General features: G+C 30.7%; 3 protein-coding genes across 4 annotated transcripts; 2 read left to right on the forward strand and 1 right to left on the reverse strand.

The window, feature by feature from the left end:
- Nucleotides 1-279: 279 nt before the first annotated feature.
- Nucleotides 280-656, reverse strand: LOC108859323 (gibberellin-regulated protein 8). The gene is made up of 2 exons (XM_018633217.2): nt 575-656; nt 280-464 (listed from the first exon to the last, which is right to left on the reverse strand). Exons 1-2 carry the CDS (start codon nt 654-656, stop codon nt 280-282), a joined length of 267 nt encoding a protein of 88 aa, XP_018488719.2.
- A 2,517-nt stretch (nt 657-3,173) lies between these two features.
- On the forward strand, nt 3,174-4,163 carry LOC108859946 (transcription factor bHLH167-like). Of its 2 annotated transcripts, none has more exons than XM_018633850.1 (3): nt 3,174-3,311; nt 3,657-3,974; nt 4,095-4,163. In XM_018633850.1, exons 1-3 carry the CDS (start codon nt 3,174-3,176, stop codon nt 4,161-4,163), a joined length of 525 nt encoding a protein of 174 aa, XP_018489352.1. The 2 variants fall into 2 exon arrangements, with proteins under 2 accessions (XP_018489352.1, XP_056854969.1); XM_056998989.1 differs by having other exon boundaries at nt 3,292-3,306.
- A 7,113-nt stretch (nt 4,164-11,276) lies between these two features.
- On the forward strand, nt 11,277-13,738 carry LOC130510439 (uncharacterized). The gene is made up of 2 exons (XM_057006741.1): nt 11,277-11,714; nt 12,900-13,738. The coding sequence occupies exon 2, from the start codon at nt 12,900-12,902 to the stop codon at nt 13,575-13,577; it is 678 nt and encodes a 225-aa protein (XP_056862721.1). The 5' UTR covers nt 11,277-11,714; the 3' UTR covers nt 13,578-13,738.
- The last annotated feature ends 807 nt before the right edge of the window (nt 13,739-14,545 follow it).

Genomic DNA, 14,545 nt, shown 5'->3' on the forward strand with positions numbered 1-14,545 from the left:
ACATCACCAGATGTTGTTGGGCTCGGATGAAAACAAAGCTGAGAAAAGTAAACCTTGACTTGATCTATTTTTGATTTTATTAAACCCCACAATTAGAGATTGGGAGATGTTAGAATAAAGGTTATATATGGTTTTAATGTCAATATCTCTCATTCTTTCATATATTAATCACTTTATAAGTTCACAATTTTTATTACATAAATCAAACATAAGTTGTAAGTATTATTTTCATACACATATATCAGGCATATTATACTACGATGATCTAGAAAAACATGTTCAGGGACATTTGGGTCCGCCTTTGGAGTTTTTTATATCTCGGTAGCAAGGGCACTGGTCTTTGTTTCCATACGTGCCAGAGGGCACACAACCTTTACACTTTTGGCAACATATATTGCAATCTTTGATGCATAAGTCATGTTGTGATGCCTTTGAGCATCTCACGTTGCACTTTCCACCACATGCTGTGAATTCATTCATCATCACATATAAAAAATTATGTTATAATTTTAGACTAAGTAGATCACCAAATGATAGATTACTTAAAACAATTAACTAAATCAAGTACACTTACACGAATCTGCGGTTGAAAGTACGAACAAAGAAGATGTGAGGATAAGAAAGATTATGGAGAATTGTACAACTACGAGCTTCATCTTCAATTTTTTTGATTAAGATGAAAAAATAAATTTAAGTTTGAAAATTATTAGTAGTGATGACTTGGAGATGATAAAACTATGGCTACAAAAAGAGGATACTTATAGTGAGCTAAAAAACTAAAATTAAATATTTGTTATCTGATGTTTTAGTTTAAATGAATAAATAAAAAACTATAAATGCAGATTTCCTACTTATTGCTTTTATTATTTTCAGTTATATTTCACATACAGGATATAGCATGCATAACTATAAATGCAGATTTCCTACTTATTATGCCTTTATTATTTTCAGTTATATTTCTTGTTAACTAAAAAGATCTAGAGTGAATCATAATTAACAGCATTTATTTATATAACTGTTATTAGAAACAAAATCAGCTATATATATGTTATTCGCTTATAATAGACCATGGAATGAATTAATGCAAAATAATCCAATCATATTTTTTTCTTTTTTGAACATTGTTACATAATTTTTAAATTTTTGTCACATAAGTTTTTTAAAAAAATTCGAGTTTTAGCTCAATTATCCTCTTATAACTGTTTTTATTTAAGTTTTCCATAATTTTCTCTTTAATCCAGAGAACATAAATATTTATAACTTTACTCTCTTAACTTATATATAAATAGTAAAGATAAGTCACCTAAAACAATATTTTGTATCTATTTTACTTATGCTAATTGCGTCTTGGTTGATTTAAATTTTTGTCCGGACGAACCAATATGATTACAGATTACCATGATGAGGAACCAAAGTTCAAATCTATGACTTGTCCAATAGCGACTACTTTCATGTGGTGGTATTCAAACGTTTGAAAAAAAAACACGTGGAAAATGCATACCAAGGAAAAAGTTAGCACTTATTATAGCTGTGTTTAAGAACACGGCTAGATGACAGATGTACAGTCGTTATACAGTCGTTAAATAGCTAGTTCTTTTATTTTCTTTTTGCGGCTAACTTTGTTTTCCATCAATTTTCAAATGTTACACTTTAAACTAAAAATATAAATTTGGACTATCAGTTAGGGCAAAAGTCATTCCAGTATGTGATTTGGGTACTAAAGGCATCTGTATCAATGAGTTATGACATATGTTTTCAACAAAAAAAAAAAAATCAAAGATAATTAAAACAGAAGAGAAGTAAGAAGACGTTAGAAAATATTTTAGCAAAAAAAAAAAAAATGTAAGAAGACGCTCTTGGGAAATAGCTTACAAAACAAATTTTGAGAACTGATTTACCATATGTGTCAACAACATAGTGGTTCAACCATTTAAAAAATTACAAATAATCAAATAAAAAATATTAATATTTTGATTTTTGGAGAGACTTAGACATATTCTACTACTAATGATGTTCTAATGAGTTCATAAAGTTATTTCAGAGAGAAATGTGAAAATAATTTTGGCCGATTTGATTAAGTTAAAATATGCTGAAAAGTCAAGGATGCAGTAAAATTAACAATAAAAATTCTACAAACACAGAATTGGTCGAATGATTTTGGTTATCAAAAACGTGAAAAGAATTAGAAATCACAGATTTAATTCATGTTAGAAGGATCTACTGTGTGAAAAAAAAGGATTTATCTAATCTCTTAAAAGGAATTAATTACATAGTTTGCATGTACAACAATAATTCTTTCTCATTCTATACGCATATACTTTTGTTGTTATTTTCTACATATAGATTTTAGAAGTTCCAGGTCCTTTTCATAAGCAACATCACCAGTGACTTATGTTCAACAATTTTGCCATGATTGGTTTAAGTATTGGCAGTAAGGAATGGGTTGGTGTACCCTTTTCTAGTATGTCGAATAATGAAAGTTGGTGACGTTCAATAACCACAGCTTATGACCGGTGTCTGTATGTTAACTTGGATGATAAATGTGTGCTGATCATGTGCACCTAAGTGGTTGAAGATGGCTGTTTGTCTACTTGGTCTCTTTCAATCGGTATTATAGAAAACAATTTTTCTTTCTTTTTGTCGATTTGTAATATTGCACACTTGCACACGGCATTCATTTCTCTATTAACATAAGCATTGGTTTATCATACCTTCTGATTTATTTTATGCATTTGACAAGTTTTTTTTTTTTTGCAATAGTTTCCTACAAACCCAATACAATAAAACCTAGAGTTAAATGTATAGCAAAAAGTTTGTGCACATGTAAAACTGAATCTATGAAAGCTAGATCATGGTACCAAATACATATGTAAAAAAGATTATGCAGTGTGTAAGCTCACGGGCGCAATTACTAAAGCCATGACTTTCTTAGGTGGGGATATCACTTTCTACTACAATTACGCATCTTGTTCTCACAAAAGTGATAACTACAACTCTCTCTCTCTCTCTCTCTCTCTCTCTCTCTCTCTCTCTCTCTCTCTCTCTCTCTCTCTCTCTCTCTCTCTCTCTCTCTCTCTCTCTCTTCATATATATAGAGAGATCATATGGACTGAAACAAAAAAAAAAGAGAAACATAGTAGCATATATAAAAGCTTAAAAGAAAACAAAATAGAATGGAGAGGGAAAGAGAAATAGGAGAAGGAAGCTCATTGTCGTTGAGGGAAAAACGAAACCTTAGGGAGAAAGGGAGACGAATGCGTATGAAAGATCTCTTCTGCTTACTCTCTTCCCATGTTTCTCCAACTCGTAGGGTTTGATTTTCTCTCTTTCTCTCTCTAGCACATTATACATGGATTATATTCTGTCTGTAGATAGTAGAAATTATTTGATAGATGTATATTTCAGTGGGTTTTGCTATGTTAGTCTATGCTAAAAACTAATATGACACTTCAGTAAATGCCTATAGAATCCATATATGTATTTATGCGACTTAAAAGTGAATGCACATAGCTAGGATTTAAGCTTGTTTTATTTTTTAAGGAACTCGTGCGATATCACACGGGAACTCATTTTATAAAAATTAAAATTTTCATATACACATTCAATCAAAAAATAAAAATTGTTATGTGACTTGTGATTTTTATTGCCACCAGCAGTTACCAGTGCCTCAACTTATAGATCAATCGACATCATACATGATCCAGTTGAAAGAGAAAGTAACGTATTTGAAGGAGAAGAAAAAAACATTGTTAGGAGAAGTCAGGTGTCGCTCTGAAAGATCGTCGTCACTTTTGCCAAAACTCAGTATTCATTCACGGGATTCGATCATAGAGATGAACCTCATTATCAGTGATAACGTGAAAAGATTAGCTCTACATGAGCTTATGAGAGTTTTTGAAGAAGAAGGAGCTCAAGTTATGAGTGCTAATCTCCAGAACTTGAATGATAGGACCGCTTATACAATCATAGCCCAGGTATATGAATGAACACATCTACACACAAGTATGTAGGTATATACATATGCAAGCACATGCATGTGTCACGGCGTATTATTGACTATATAGGATTTTTATTGTCTAAATGAATATTTGCAGGCAATCATATCTCGCATCGGCATTGATCCATCAAGAATAGAAAAGAGAGTAAGGGAGATCATATACTGATATGTTTTAAAAGTGTTAAAGATCCCAAGTCAAATGATAGAAAGAAGCACAAATTTTCAAAGTTCAAATATTGTAATCGAAAATTTTACAATATTCTTAATCCTAGGTTTTGTTTTAAACCTAACTTGCCTGCATACCATATTGTCTACGACTCTACATACATTAATATCCCTAATTAATAAGCTGCCGATGTTTTTATATGAAACTGAAATATGATGCAGTCTAAAATTAGAATAACTATGCTTTATTTTTCTCCTTTTGGCTGATCACATGGAATAACTGTTCAGTATCTACATATCTTAATTGGGTTTAATTTCCAGAGTTCATCAAAAATTTCCCTTGAAATTAATTAGAAACAAAATTTTGATTTATAAAGTCGCTAGGGCCGGATTCTCTTACTATATCCCTTAGTTTTATGCTTGGCATTAATTTGATGTTTTGAGTATAATCAATCTCATAAGACTACTTTTCTAGTAATTCTGAAAACGTGAACTACAATGTAACGATTAAAGTTCGACGTGCACAATATGTCAATACTCAATATATATCCAACATGTATTAATTAGTACCAACTTAGTCAAGAATGGATTACGACAATGTATATTAATTGACTTTACGTGGTCCTGATCAGGTCCGTTGTTGAGTAGGCCTATTTTTCTATACTGCTACTAACAATTTGTGGCGAAATAATAAGACGACTTAGCACTCAGCAAATAAAGTGACCAGACGACTAGAAGATATATATACAAATGAGGAAAGACGACTTACAAATGAGATTCTTCATTTCCTTGCGGCTAACATGTTTTTCATGTTTTTAAATGTTTAAATATTTTTAATTTAGTTCTGGAAACACTCTAGCTTTATTTCTGCGCATTGTGTCGTCGCTATAGTGTTCCAAAAAAACAAGTAAAGTGTCGTGGCTATACATTCATAAATTGGACCAAGTAATATTATGTCAGTTGCGATTCACTGCAACGAGAACGAGAACGTCAACCACGAAGTTGTAGTGACCAACCATACTTTTTTTTTTGTAAAAAGTGACCAACCATACTTTCTGAAAAATTACATCAAACATCATATAAGTTTCCTTATATTTTTTCATCATTTTAAAAATATATAAGGAATTTTCTGTTTATCACATTGCTAGTACTATTACTAGGAAACAATCCCGTGCGTAAACGCTCGGGAATATTGAATTTTTATTTTTTATTTCATATATAATTTTTACTTTATATTTAACTTTGTAATAAATGTTAAAAAGTTAAATTGATCTGTAATATTGTAATTATTTTATAAATAAATAATTATTCGTCAAACATAATACTTATATAATGTATGAATATTAAATAAATTGTGTGATTGAGAAATGTAAAAAAATTAAGTAATGATGTGGCATTATAATATTAAATAATATATTTATCTTCAATTTTTTTTCATTTTCCATATTAGTCTTCTTATTTATTTGGTTGATTCTTTCTTTGCATTTAGATTGTCATATGACATTTTTATATATTTATAGCTATCATTGCTAATTTGTTTTTTCTTGTATAATTAACTTCTGAAGAATTTACCATTGCACTTCCTGAAGCTTCGTGATCACTTACATAAAATTTATTGATAATCTCTTTTATAACATCTTTCATAATATTTTTTGTATGTCTTTAAAATTAAATACCAAAGTTTGCATATTAATCATTAATTAAAAGCATAAAGTTTTTTTTCAATTGTATTGTACTTCTTCCATATTAATTGGATTGGATGCGATTTATGTAACCATTTATCCAACTAAATTAACTTATAATTAAAGGATGTGACTTTCACCATTGACTTGCATGCGATTGCTCAGTTCATAGTATTAATATATAAACTTATTTGTCATTTCTTCATTGGCATAAGGTTGTGAAAAGATTAGGTATGTGTCTATTTGTTTAAGATTGCCTTTTCATTTAAAAGAATTTCAAATGGTCTTTATTTTTTATTAAGTTTTATTCTTAATATTTTCATAAATTTTAAAATTGTGAGTTATCATTCTAAAAATGTGTCATTTCATTCAAAAAAGTAGAACTTAAGAATTTGTATCTTATTTAATCATGAAATTAGTTAGCAGTGATAATTTTGTTTATTTATTAATACTTATAACAAACTGTTAAGAAACTTATAATTTTTTCATATATTTTATTTTTCCTCAATATGATAATAGACAAAAAATTATAACCAGTGATAGAAAATGTCTTTCAACGTCAAATATACACCTCTTTATAATTGCTGTTTTAAAATCTATAATAATTGTAATGCATTATAAATAAGGAAATGACAAAAGTAACATCATTATATAATTAACAATAGTTATAGATAAGAAAAAGTGAAAAGTCACAACAAAAGTTTAATAGAAAAGAAAATCTATCACCACTTTCATATTTATTTCTAACTTTCCTAAATTTTTTGCTAGTATATTATTTTCATCGAGCCTTTTTATTAGAGATGATAAAATTTGTGTATCTGTTGAGTTTGTTCCTTCTCAATTCATGATTTAAAGTCTATTTTTTATTTTTTTAGATGTGTCAAATACAATAAAAAAAAGTGATTCACTCATCCCCCAACGCAGTCCCAAGCATTTTTCTTTGTTTTGAAAACTCTGTTCCTTGAAATAAAATAACAAACACTGGATTGATTTATTTCCCTATAAATGAAACAATCTGTGAAATCGGATTAAATTCTAAAGATTAATACATGCACGAAAGAAGAACAACAATGGTGACGAACTGTACGAGAGAAAAATTCATACAGCAAAATATTGGATAACGATGATGGAATAATCAAAGGGATAAGACTGACAATAGAATATGTAAACGGATGAGAAATCTGAAACTTGCATATATAGATGGACTATAGAGCAGACTCCAAAAAGGTGTAATTGCTGAGACGCGTTGAATCTGAAAGGAAGCAAATGTGATGTCCTTTGCGAAGAGGGGGATGTAGAAGGGGTGCATTGTTCATAGAATCTTTGGTTGAAAACGTCTAGGAAAACAAATCCGCGCGAATGACAGTTAAATTCTCTACTAAAACTAAACTGTCTGATATTCATAGAATATATATATCATCTTTTAATTTTCATTTGAATAGTGAATATATTAGTTTAAAATAATAAAATCAATATCATAAGAAAAAATATGCAAAATGTATGTAATAAATTAACTATAAATTGACTAATGAATTTAAAGAAAATAGATATACATGTTTATCAAGAATATCGAGTTGAGACGCTGTAAAAGACTGGCCGAGACAAGAAGCTCATGCTCAGTATCAGGAATATCAATCTTTTATATTGAATCAAAGATTTGTGTAAATAAAAAAATATCTGAGATTTGAGTAAATCTTAAAAAAATTTGTTACAAGTTTAATGAGGATGTGAAGAAAATTTAGAGCTTTTGAAAAAATGTTTTCAATTTTAATTATTTACTTAAATAATATCTTACTTTTAAATTACTATAATTTAAAAATTTAATCATTTATGAAATATATAAAATAAATTTATAAATCGATTTTTCAAATAATTTTTATTTAATTTTTCATTTCGAACATTTTAATTTTCCTTTTAAGAATGTGAAGCAAATTCTTTGCCTTTCTTAAAAAAAAAACTCAAATACCATCACAGCAAGTGGTTCACTGACACCTTTTAAAAAACTCAAAAACTCAAATACCATCATACCTTTTTAAAAACTGCAATCTATTCACTGACACCTATGAACATCACATCACTGCGTTAGGAAATTTTCGTCAAATCAAACACATATCTACATCAAGTAGTTATAACAGAATTACTAATGCAGTATCAATTACGGGAGTTCAATTTAAAATTCATTTTAAAATACAGATTTTCATAGGTAAGAAAGGAATGTGATTAGAGAAAGACATACATATGCTCCGGTAGCCTTCCGATCCTAAAACAGCAAAGCTTTAAGAGACGAAGCTTCCAAATTGTTGTTGTAGTTGAACCTCGACATCAGATGACATGATCTATGCTTGATATCTTATTTTCTCGACTTTGCTCTTCAGTTCCGTTGATGGCAGCATCATCAGCGCCAAAACTTTCTTCTTCTTCTTCTTGCTTTTCTCTCTGATCAATTTTATAATGTTGGTTTCTCGTCGTAAACGGTGACGGCGGTGGTGGTTTAGATTCTCGGCGAGATCTATTTGAAATCAATTGTGGCTGTCGAAATGGCCAGTTAGTGCAGATCATAACGATGAACCAATGCTTTTCCTTAGAAATTAAATTAAGCTTTCTCAGAACAACACACAACAACTCAAACCACCACATCAATATATTAATCAGTTTAAAAGGTGTATCCTTCCGTTATCAAAAGAGGTCACTAGAAAAGATGCGTCGTTCTGTTATCAAAAGACACCGTAAAAAGGTGCGTCGATCAGAGAAAAGGAACATTTGTTAAAACAGTTGGATAACGTCAGACTTAGTGATTAAAGAAAACCATGTCCGACAGATTAAGTGCAGAGACAAAATTCAACCGTTAGATAGATTTTTTATTTTCCTATAAAAAAATAATGATGTCATAGGAGAACAAAACAGGTTTGCTATTATATATAGATTCTATAATAAATAACTATTTAAGTAAAAAATAAAAAAAATAATTTTATGTTTTTGAATTATACCTTTTCAAATTCGAACTTTTTATAAAAAAAAATATAATTCCTTTTCAAATTTTCATTTTGAAATTTGGAAATATTTTTTTTAATTATTTATTTATATATTTGTTAGAATCCTAAACTATATATTCCAAAAACCTTATATCACTTTTTAAATCTAAACCTTAAATCTATATTAGTTAATTATAGGATTATAAATATATTTTTCTCTCTTTAAAAAATGAAGATAAATTGATTAAGATAAACACGAAAAATAAAATTAGAAATGTGGTATTTTGGTAATTTTTCTTTCTCAAAATCTTTTGAGTAACCAGGAACCGTAGTTAATTATGTTGCGATTGGATCATGAATCCCACTCTTAAAATAATAATTAAATCAATGACATAAAATTTAGGAAAAAATTGGAAAATTAACCTTAAATGAGATTATATTTTGAAAACGGGAAAATCGCATAAAAACCTTCAAAGTGTCACTTACTCACACTTTAAACCTTGAAGTTTTTTCACTAACACTTTTAACCTCGGAAGTGACATTTGTGTCATAAAAAACCCCCAAACTAAAAAGTTTACCTGTTTAACAGGTAAAAAGGTGATTTGTCAAAATATTTTTCGAAAAAAATATTTATTTAATTCATAAAATAAATAAAAATTAAAGAAAAATATAAAATTAAATAAAAATTCATAAAATTAAATAAAAATTCAGAAAATTAAATAAAAATTCAAAAAATGAAATAAAAATTCAGAAAATTAAATAATAATTCAAAAAATAAATAAAAATTCAGAAAATTAAATTAAAATTTCAAACAATTAAATTAAAATTCAGAAAATTAAATAAAAATTCATAAAATTAAAACTTAGATTGCTAGACTATCCACCTAGGGTCTAAGTTCCCTTAATTTTACGGCAATTTTCAAGAAATTTTCATTCCTTTCCTACGAAAAATTAAAACCTTGACAAAATTTTCTAAGTCGGACGTATCTTAGTCTCGTTAATGATCCGAGATTGTCTCTTCTTCCTTCTTCTTCTCCTCTTGTCTTCTGACCTGAGTTTCAAATTTCGTAACATTAGTTTTTACGAGAAGTAGTGTGTATTTCGTCGAAGGCTTTTTGCGAGTAGTAATTTATCAAAAGTTTATTACGCGTTTAGGAATGGCCACTTTCGATTCAATGTCAAAGGACTTCAAAAAGTCAGATACTGAATTTCATATGAATTGGTTTTCGAGAAAATACGGACGAAAATATCGGAATTAGTTATTTATTTATTTGAAACTTATTTAACTTCTGATATTTATTTAGTTTTATGATTATTTTTAATTTTCTGAATTTTATTTTATTTTTATATTTTTACTATTTTTTGAATTTTATTTTATGTTTATGATTTTTTACTAATTTTTTGAATTTCTATTTAATTTTATGAATTTTATTTAATTTTCTGAATTTTTATTTGATTTTTTGATTTTTGAATTTTTATTTAATTTTATGAATTTAAATTTAATTTTATGAATTTTTATTTATTTTTCTGATTTTTATTAATATTTATTTATTTTATAAATTAAATAAATATTTTTTGGAAAAAAAACCGACACATCACAATTTTTACCTGTTAAACAGGTCACTTTTTAAGTTTGGAGGTTTTTTATGACAGAAATGTCACTTCTGAAGTTTAAAGTGTTAGTGAAAAAACTTTAAGGTTTAAAGTGTGACTAATTGACACTTTCAGGGTTTTTTATGCGATTTTCCCTTTTGAAAACTAAACTATATTTTATTTTTAAAAAATGATATCTATATTACTTGTTTGATATAGTCAAAAGTGTAGAACAAACGCGAATTAACTTCGAAAAAAAACAAAACAAATTGGGCACATATTTGTTTAGGATTTTTTTATTATTGCGTGAATAAATAATTTTATAAACTTTTAAACATGTATTTATAGCTGCCTCAAAAACTTCAATTTCCTTTTTTCTATATGAATACTTATTTATTTAGAAAGAAATAAATTTCATATGTCCTATCCAACAAATGCTGGACTTTTACTGGTTCACGGAAATTTTAGACACATCCAGATGCAACAAAAATCAAATAGTATGTATTCTTTATTTAACGGAAATCATAATCCATTCCAAACCCATACGATCTGGCCGATCCTATCAAGCAGCAGCGATTTGGTCGTGGGATCTTTACATCGGCGTGTCCAAGAAATTAGATAATTTTCTGTCATATTGATCTCCAGTGAACTTTTGGATCGTTCCATGCAAACTTCAATTCTTGATCCTACAATTAGTGACTAAACAGCGTCTCGGTGAGTGATGTCGGATATACGGCCAAAAACTGCTCGTTGTTATAAATATTGTAGTGATGTCCATATGGAAAGTTCTAGATATACTTGTTCCCCACTCCAAGTTAAGCTTTGTCTCCAAGCTATTGTATCCTATATAAGGAGATCATTATTCATGGAATAAGACAGACCAATTCCTCTCTTCTCTTATCTTCTCTTCTTTATTTACAACACGTTATCAGCACGAGACTCTAAACCCTAGCTAAAATCCAGCGACCACAAAAACCTTAATTTCAGCCGCAACTTTAAACCGTCATATCTCCCTAACCGTAAGGATCCAGACGGCGAGTAATATATCAAATTGAAGCTCTTGACGAGACGAATCCAGCGCCGCAGACCACGCATCAATCCGACTCCAGACGCGCCGTCACCTCCCAGTGCAAGCCGCGCCGTCAAAGATCATCCAAAACCCTAATAGCCGCCAACTCCTTATCTCTCTTAATTTCGATTTCTATTGTTCTTAGATCTCATACTAATCCAACTTTGAAACTTTCATTGTTGATTATTTAAGGTTTCTAAAAGAGGAACCAAGGAGAAAAGATCGGCAAAGATTAAGGTAAGATCTCAAGAACCCTAATCTTTACTTGTGGTTCAAGCAATTCGGATTTCAAACTTCTCTTCATCTAAATTCCGATTTAAAAAATTTTGTGATTTGATTTGGTTGATTTTAGTTCTTGTTTATTTTAAAATCAAAACCCTAAATCCTTAATAGTTTTACATGACTTTAGTTTTGTATGGACAACAAGTGATACCCCTTTAAGGATGACACGCTATATGTCCAAACAAAATTTAAGGTCAATGTTTAACCTAATCCTAAAAACAGATTTGAATTTTAAACCCTAATCCTTAAAGTTTAAATCTGATTTTAAGAAACCCTAAACCCTAAAATATAAAGCATGTGATTACATGACTTTCGTTTTGTATGGACAACAAGTGATACCCCTTTAAGGATGACACGCTATATGTCCAAACAAAACATAAGTTTAATGTTTTCCACATTTTTTGGTCGATGATGCACACCATAGTGTGGCTAGACCATGATTTTTCTTTTAAGTCAATGATGCATACCATTAGGTATGACTAGACCATATGAAGTAAAGGTCGATGATACGTACTCTTAAGTACGATTAGACCATAAAATAAAATCAATGGTCGATGATGTTCACCCTCAGGTGCAACTAGATTTTTCACCCGTGATTCACGGTGATCATCCACGATGATCCGCGTTGATCTATGATTCATGATGATCCGCGATGATCTACGATGATCAGTGATCCACGGTGATCCTCGATGATCCACAGTGATCCACAATCACCGGTGATGGATGATGCGCACCACAGTGCAGCTAAATCACGATCTGTTTTATTTGGTCGAGGAAGTGTACCGAATGGTACTACTAGACCATTAAACCGCATGGGGCGATGTAGCATACCATATGGTATGGCTAGACCATGCACTCGTCCATCCCACTATTTTCAAGGGATTTATAAATCAAATAAGTTGATTAAAAGATGGATGAGTTATGAGAAAGTAAATTTCTAAAGAGAATGCAAACTGGCCGTATGACCCTCTTATTTGTTTGCTGGCAATGTGATTTAATTGTGTAATAGCCGAATGGCATTGGTCACACAAGCCATATGACTTTATTGTTTACATACTGGCCGAGTGCCTTTTATTTCTTGGATAGCCAATGGCATCAGAAATTGTATGTACTAACACAAATCATTTTGATATGATTCAGATGTCGAGACTCCATCACTCGGATTACCCAGCCCTTGATCTCAATGGAGACAATTACCTTGATTGGGCGATGAACACTTCAGCCGATTTAAAGTCTAAAGGACTTGGGAAGTGTATCAAACACGGCAATGATACCCTTGCATATGAAAGGCGTAGAGCTGTTTTGATAATGAGAAAGCATCTCGTGAAGGATCTGTATGATGAGTGCAGTTACATCAACGATCCTTACGATCTCTGGTCGAGATTGAACACCATGTTCTTCGAGCCATTACTAGATGAGTCCATGAAAGAATGGAAGGCTCTGAGGTTCCAGGATTATGAATCCATGGATGACTATCACTTTGATCTTATGAGAATCACCTATAGTCTTAAACTATGTGGTGAAGTGATAACAAACTATGACTTGTTAAGCAAGACTCGTGACACGATCCATTCAAAGGAAGTGTTGTTATCACAGAAGGCTAAAGGTTTCACAACCTATTACGACCTTCTCTCATACCTTTCAGCTCTTGAGGAAAAGAAGCACAAAAGGAAAGTCAACCTCGACAAACTCGACTATGTTATGGAGATAAGTGCCGAGTATCAATGTGAGATGATATACGGTGATGCTGAAGAAGCTAAGAAAAGAAAATTCGGGTGGACTCATATAGATGATGATATTGGTTTATTCATTGAATAGAGAACCAAATGTGAGCCACGTCCAAGATGTTATTATGGACTGGCCGGCTATTGTTTAAGCCTTTTGACATTCTGATTTCATACTTATGATTTGGTGTTTTCTTTTAAATATAATTTGTCATTCAAATTTCATAGCATTAATAAAAGTTTTTCTTTTATCTTGATTGATTTGCTTGAAAAATATTTTTGATTGACAAATGAGAATGAAAACTCGAGAAGAGTATGTCTAGACCACCACGCCTAAGGCATGGCCTTAAGAGGCACAAAATTTATCACCTAAGACCCAGTGAGAGAGACCCAAAATCCCCACTGGCCGTGGACAAGGATACCACAATAACCGTGGTTGTAGATCCAATCATGGTCGAGGAGGGAGTAAAGGTCGAAATGGCATTACAAGCCACATCAAAATGGTTTCAATAATAAACCAATGGGCAAAGTAAAGAAAAAGGAAATGTTCCTTTAGCTAATGAAAATCGCCAAAGGCATACATATAAAAGAGGTCGAGACTACATTCTCCCTACTGATCTAATACTATGCTAAGGATCAGTGTGATAAGGCATAAAAACCTAGGTAACCAGTAAGGTTCACCAACAAATTTATACACTTTATGGCATGACCGGATTAGCCATCCTGGTCTGAACTTGATTAATAAGGCACAAAGAGTTATCCCATAAGATCTCACGTTGTGAAACATGTACACAAGGGAAACTCAGTAGGCTTCATTGTTCCAAGCAACACGAAAGTATAATCTGATCATGAGGATAGTGAGAACAAAACCCGTGATCATGACCAGACCACAAATTCGTGTATCATGGTCTAAAACCATGCTGACCGTCCAAGCATTACGTTTAAGTGAGGACAAACAAACGTACTTTATAGCATGTTCATGAGGGGGAGAATAAACACTCCGTGTGGTCCATGACCATACTATAAAACCCGAACATGATAAGCTTGGCTGAAGGCCATAAG

Source organism: Raphanus sativus, chromosome 1 (assembly GCF_000801105.2).
Source record: "Raphanus sativus cultivar WK10039 chromosome 1, ASM80110v3, whole genome shotgun sequence".
In the NCBI taxonomy this organism is placed as follows: Eukaryota; Viridiplantae; Streptophyta; class Magnoliopsida; order Brassicales; family Brassicaceae; genus Raphanus; species Raphanus sativus.

Bases quoted from the DNA above. Each gene is read 5' to 3' on its own strand.
- LOC108859323 (XM_018633217.2), bottom strand. From the start codon at position 656: ATGAAGCTCGTAGTTGTACAATTCTCCATAATCTTTCTTATCCTCACA. The intron at 465-574 runs GTAAGTGTACTT...ATGAATTCACAG, and splicing joins ACTTTCAACCGCAGATTCGT to CATGTGGTGGAAAGTGCAAC.
- LOC108859946 (XM_018633850.1), top strand. From the start codon at position 3,174: ATGGAGAGGGAAAGAGAAATAGGAGAAGGAAGCTCATTGTCGTTGAGG. The intron at 3,312-3,656 runs GTTTGATTTTCT...TGCCACCAGCAG, and splicing joins ATGTTTCTCCAACTCGTAGG to TTACCAGTGCCTCAACTTAT. The intron at 3,975-4,094 runs GTATATGAATGA...GAATATTTGCAG, and splicing joins CTTATACAATCATAGCCCAG to GCAATCATATCTCGCATCGG.
- LOC130510439 (XM_057006741.1), top strand. From the start codon at position 12,900: ATGTCGAGACTCCATCACTCGGATTACCCAGCCCTTGATCTCAATGGA.